At 34.1% G+C, this 6000-nt stretch overlaps 1 protein-coding gene across 3 annotated transcripts in view; it reads right to left on the bottom strand.

Moving 5' to 3' along the window:
- The window catches only part of DNAJB14 (DnaJ heat shock protein family (Hsp40) member B14), a 40625-nt gene continuing 34625 nt past the window's right edge, over positions 1-6000 (bottom strand). For 2 of the 3 annotated variants that reach the window (XM_070372101.1, XM_070372100.1), the window contains one exon: positions 1-3381. In XM_070372101.1, the coding sequence (XP_070228202.1) occupies positions 3257-3381 (125 nt within the window). In that variant the 3' untranslated portion in view covers positions 1-3256. Of the gene's footprint in view, positions 3382-4927; positions 5595-6000 lie in introns of all 3 variants that reach the window. The other variant, XR_011464475.1, reaches the window with a different exon arrangement.

Genomic DNA, 6000 nt, shown 5'->3' with positions numbered 1-6000 from the left:
AAAAAAAAAGATTATAAATGCCCTTTCAGTTGGTTACTCAGTATGAAGACAGACAACAGTATAGTAATACTGAACACAAGCTTCATATGGAGAAGCTAAGTAAGTGCACAAATTCTCCTTTTGAATCTTTTGGTCTTTTGACATAATTCTTACTTAACTAAAAGACGGCTTATTGGTCCTCAGGCCAACATCATGGAATATTTCACTGCCTTTACACAGGTGGGAGTTTTTAAATGAAATCTGTTGAATGAATTATTAAGTAATATTAACATGTCACATCTGTTAAATAACACCTGCATTTAAAAATTCTACAGATCAACAAAGGGAAGTCAAGAGGTTAATCATTTCTCTCAGGATCTATTTTACATACTAGTGTAACTAAAGATACAACAGGAAGAACACTTAAGCATTAAAGTGCAATTAACATAAAGAGCTGGAATTCTATCTTCCTGTTCTTACCAATAAAACCTGAGGTGACATACAAGCAGAGAGGCCTAATGTACTGGCACACATGTACCTTAAGGATTTACTTTTCTCTACCAAATCTTTGTAGATCATAAATAAGAATGGAATGATTACGAAACAAATACTTATTTAAACATTCAAATGCAGTCTGTTCCCAAAACATAGTTTCACTTATTATTTCTCATTGTCAAGAATTAAATTCTCAGATTTGCTCACAATAAATTCCAAAACTTACAAAGGACTAACATCTATCGGGAAACAAAAAAATCAAAAGAGGAGAAAAGGTACTATTTTACTTTCCCCCAAATTCCTGCAAGAACACTGATGTCTGTGTGTGTGTTTAAAAGGGATAAAAATGTAAAGCATTAATATAATTGCTTCCAAACTTCTAAAATACCAGTCAGAGAAGCTAGTAAAGCAATATTCAAAGACTGAGAGCATTTAGGCAATGATTAGAATAAAGAGGACAAGTTATCACATTAAATTGGAGAGCTCAGATAGCTAAAAATACGATGGCTAAACATTGGGATTTTTGTTAGAAGAGCAGAAAAAGTGATAATCTTATGTTTTAAGATAGCTGACACTGAAAATCAACTATACTTTGATTACAGAAACAAACAAACAGATTAGGTCATTTTACTTTGTAGAATTAACCCAAGATTCTAAGACACTTACTTGGACGGGCCTTTACATCATGACATAGGTGACATTAAGGACTTACTCTTTACTTGCATACTTTACATGTAGCTTAAATTGTCAGGCACTCGATCAGTCCTTTACCAAAGTCATTTGAACAGTTTATCAAACACATTTTATGAAATTTGCTGTAATGCAACTGAAATATAATACTGTCCAAAAGCCATGTATGACTTTGTAATATATAACTTCACTTAACATGATTAACTTCACCTGTTCCTTTAAAATCAGGATTAAGGGAAAAACAATCAGTCAACAAGAGTTCAATTCACATAAACATGAATCACAATAGTGTAAATTTCCCATTAAAACCAGAAAATTAATGGATGGAATTTTTTCATTTAAATTTTTATAAGTTTTTTGGTGCATATAAACTTTCAGTTAATTAGAATGCTATTACTTTATTTTTTTAAGAAACTCATTCTATAGGCTGAAGAAAACATTTTAGATTATATTTTCTTTTAGGCATGCTATTTTTTTTTTTTTTAAGGTTACATTTCTAAAGAAAGTTGGTTAAGCTGTCCAGTTTTTCTAGGACAGTATCTTGTTTAGTTAAACGACTAATTCAATCAAGGCATTTCTATTGATAAGAGAACATTTAAAAAAGAATGGTCATTTCAGAAGTTCTATTCAACATATGCTATATAAATTATACTCAGGAAAAAAACTTTAAATAAAAGAACACCACGCTCTAACCAGCATTCTCCCACACACAGAAAAAAACCAAAGATGTGTTTATGTTCTGTTAAATGAGTATGAAAGCAAAATCATTAAAATACTACAACTTGTTAAAACATAGAAGACTAGAAATCAAATAGCTTCATATCTCATATATAGGCACCAAAAACTTCAATTTTTCTAATTTACATTTTTGGATGTAACTGTAAGGAGCTTATTCCTATAGGATTAACTGAATTACTTAATGGTGAATAAATCTGAGCTCAAATTTTGTAAAGATAACCTGCTATAAATCACTATTCTACCTGCTGCTATATTTCTGTTCACTGTGCGTATGGCCAAACAGATCATGCTCTGATCAAGTAAGTGTGCTGTAATCTACGTATATGTTTAACAGTTGGCAATCAGGTTAAAAGGCACAAGCTTCATTTTAGTAGTAATTTTTCTTATTACTTAGACAATAGTAAGAACCCATTTACTTTTGGATCCTGCTTAAATGATCACTAAGAAGAAACTGCAGATTTCCACGGGGCAAGGGGTAAAACAGGTAGGTCCTTTTCTTCATAAATTTTAGCAGCCTTCAAAGACGTACATATGAACATGTGGGGGCCTTTTAGTTATTGGAATTGCAAATGATGTAACTGCAATTTACTGCTGAAGACCCTTTTTGGTTAATATTTATATAGCCATTTCCTCATATTTTCTTTAAAATCTATCAGTATAGCATTTCATTTCTATGCATGGCTTAGCAATTCATAAACTAAATAAATAGCAAAATGATACTTTACACCAGTTCATTTATCTCAATATATACTTTAGAATATAATGGCAATATTAAAAATATCAATTTTATCTAAGCTGATAATGCTACAAGATTTTACACAAGTTAAACAGCTTCTGTTTTTTTTCTTCTCTTTTTGATAAAGTTTCATTGTAAACTCCACACATTTGACATCTGACAAGAAAAATGTAATTTTGTCATAAAACATTTATTCCATCAATTTAAACTAAAGTGTCTCATGGAGTTAAACCCAAAAGAATTTAAATAAAAAGGCAATAAACTGTATATACACAAAATGATCATTCTATAAATATTTACATGACAAGGGAAAAAAATGGAGGATCTAAAAACCAGAAATTGCTACAGGTATGATAATCCTTTCTCAAGACATTTTTAGTTAGGAATCATATAAGCTTTTAAAGTAAAAATAATTACAGAAGCATAACTAAAATAATAATTTTAGTTTTCATTTTCTTACTATTTAAAGGAGCCAGTAGGTCATAAACAGTCCAAGATTTCAGGATCAACTATTCAGTTTAGTTTTCAATATCAAATCTTTTTCTTTAGCTCTCATGATGAAACTAAACTTACAGAAAAAATAGAAAGTACTCTAAAAGGTATAAATAAAATTCCCATTCATCCTCCTTTATAAATACTGGTCAGCCGCTCCAACTCTTTACAGTTGTCCATGCTTAAGGCTTCTGCCTTCCTTCGGAGTCGTTCATCATGGTAAACTTTTGCTGCATACTGCATATCTGTTTCTGTTAACAAACAAAAATATTTTGCTAAGTAAATAATTTAGATCAACTAGTTGTTTAAACTCATGATGCTTCATAGAAGCCCTTCAAAATATTTCTATTAACTGTTTTTTGTTTTTAAATTTATTTGGCTAGGCCAGGTCTTAGTTGCAGCACACAAAATCTCCAGCCTTCACTGTAGCATGTGGAATCTTTAATTTTGGCATGTGAACTCTTAGTTGTTGCATGTAGGATCTAATTTCCTGACCAAGGACTGAACTGGGGACCCCGGCATTAGGAGCTCAGAGTCCCAGCCACTGGACCACCAGGGAAGTCTCTTATTAGCTGTTTTCTTTTTTGAAAGAAATCCAAGTATTAGACCTAAAAGCCATGTAGAATCTTACCACGTAAAATAAATACAAGTTGCTCAGGAAAAGAAATAAGAATAGTATCCTATCAACCCTTTCCCTCCTCTACTCCTGTTCCCAAAGGTTTAAAAACAACTGCTCTAAAGCATCCTCTGGATCTCTTTCCCCAAAGATATCACATGCTATTCAATACTGTCAGTGGTTGTTTTTGCTGTGACCTTTACTAAAGTTCCAGATTAATTATGTTGAGGTCTGAGTAGAAAAATTTATAATCTTGTTCTGAGTTTATCTGAATTAATGCAGGGGCCCAGGTTTGATCCTTTCATGCCACAGCTAGAGATCCAAGTGCTACAACTAAGATCTGGGACAGCCAAATAAACCAATAATTTCTAGAAACCATATATACTAAACTTATTGAAGGAACACACACACACAAAAAAACCTTACTATACAATCAGAGTAGTGGTATTTAGCAAATAAGTACTTTTCAGCCTTCCTTCAATATGTAGGTAACATTAGTAAAGAAATATAGACTAGAAATCAAACATTCTTCAGGGAACCTATTCCTTGTCATTTTCCTGGTAGTCTCAGCCATTTCACTATTAACACTTCTAAAGGGTGGGAGCAGTTTAGGTAAGATGTAACCAAAAACAGAGACTAAATTAGAAGACATCAATCAGGACGATATTCAAAATAAACTCAAAGATAAGTGTATACTCTGTTTGTAAAAATCTTCAGAAATGATCAATCAGGATTTAACCAATCAATCAAAATCATTCCACTGCTTTTATTTACAAGTGCTGCTGCTGCTGCTATGTCACTTCAGTAGTGTCCGACTCTGTGCAAAAAATCCATCTGCAGATGATTCTTTTCACGTGAGGTAGATAAACCAAAGTTCATAGAGCTAGTAAAGGCAGAATCTAGATGCCAATTCAAATCTTTACCTCCTAGCCGAATATTCTTTCCATTACCTCAGATTACTGCTCGTATTTTATAAAACACCCATTTAACCAATCTAGACTTCTGACAGTATTAGAAGTGACTTCAAAACAGAAAAATGCTGGCGAAAGACTATCCAAGCCTTTAACCTATATATCAGATCAGATCAGTCACTCAGTCGTGTCCGACTCTGTGACCCCATGAATCGCAGCACGCCAGGCCTCCCTGTCCATCACCAACTCCCGGAGTTCACCCAGACTCACGTTCATCGAGTCAGTGATGCCATCCAGCCATCTCATCCTCTGTCGTCCCCTTCTTCTCCTGCCCCCAGTCCCTCCCAGCATCAGAGTCTTTTCCAATGAGTCAACTCTTCGCATGAGGTGGCCAAAGTACTGCAGTTTCAGCTTTAGCATCATTCCTTCCAAAGAAATGGAAATCCTTTGGAAGGAAGCATCATTCCTTCCAAATCCAGGGCTGATCTCCTTCAGAATGGACTGGTTGGATCTCCTTGCAGTCCAAGAGACTCTCAAGAGTCTTCTCCAACACCACAGTTCAAAAGCATCAATTCTTTGGCGCTCAGCCTTCTTCACAGTCCAACTCTCACATCCATACATGACCACAGGAAAAACCATAGCCTTGACTAGACGGACCTTTGTTGGCAAAGTAATGTCTCTGCTTTTGAATATGCTATCTAGGTTGGTCATAACTTTCCTTCCAAGGAGTAAGCGTCTTTTAATTTCATGACTGCAGTCACCATCTGTAGTGATTTTGGAGCCCAGAAAAATAAAGTCTGACACTGTTTCCACTGTTTCCCCATCTATTTGCCATGAAGTGGTGGGACCAGATGCCATGATCTTCGTTTTCTGAATGTTGAGCTTTAAGCCAACTTTTTCACTCTCCACTTTCACTTTCATCAAGAGGCTGAATTTGCTGAAGTTTATTTTAAAAATTTCAAATATACACAAGTTAAAGAGTACCACAATAAACATTCTAAAGCCCTTGACCTTGATTGACTAATTTTTCACATTCTGTCAAATCTGCTTTAGCATTCTACAGTAAAGGCTGCTGTTACTGTTGTGGTGGCGATTATTTTGTAGAACTTTTTGAGAGTTAAGTTACAGGCATCATGACCTTTCATTCCTAATACTTCAGCAAGTTTCTCCTAAGAACAAGGGCATTCTCTTACATAACCACAATACAATTTTCAAATCCATAAATTTAACAATGACATAATACTATTAGACATAATACTATTATCTAATACATAGTCCATACTCAAATTTTACCAGTTGTCCCAATGATATCCTTTATAACGGTTTCCTCCCACCCAGGATTC

Source organism: Bos mutus, chromosome 6, assembly GCF_027580195.1.
Source record: "Bos mutus isolate GX-2022 chromosome 6, NWIPB_WYAK_1.1, whole genome shotgun sequence".
Lineage (NCBI taxonomy): Eukaryota > Metazoa > Chordata > Mammalia > Artiodactyla > Bovidae > Bos > Bos mutus.
Note: the sequence above shows the minus strand (reverse complement) of the source record. Positions and strands in the feature narration are given on the sequence as shown.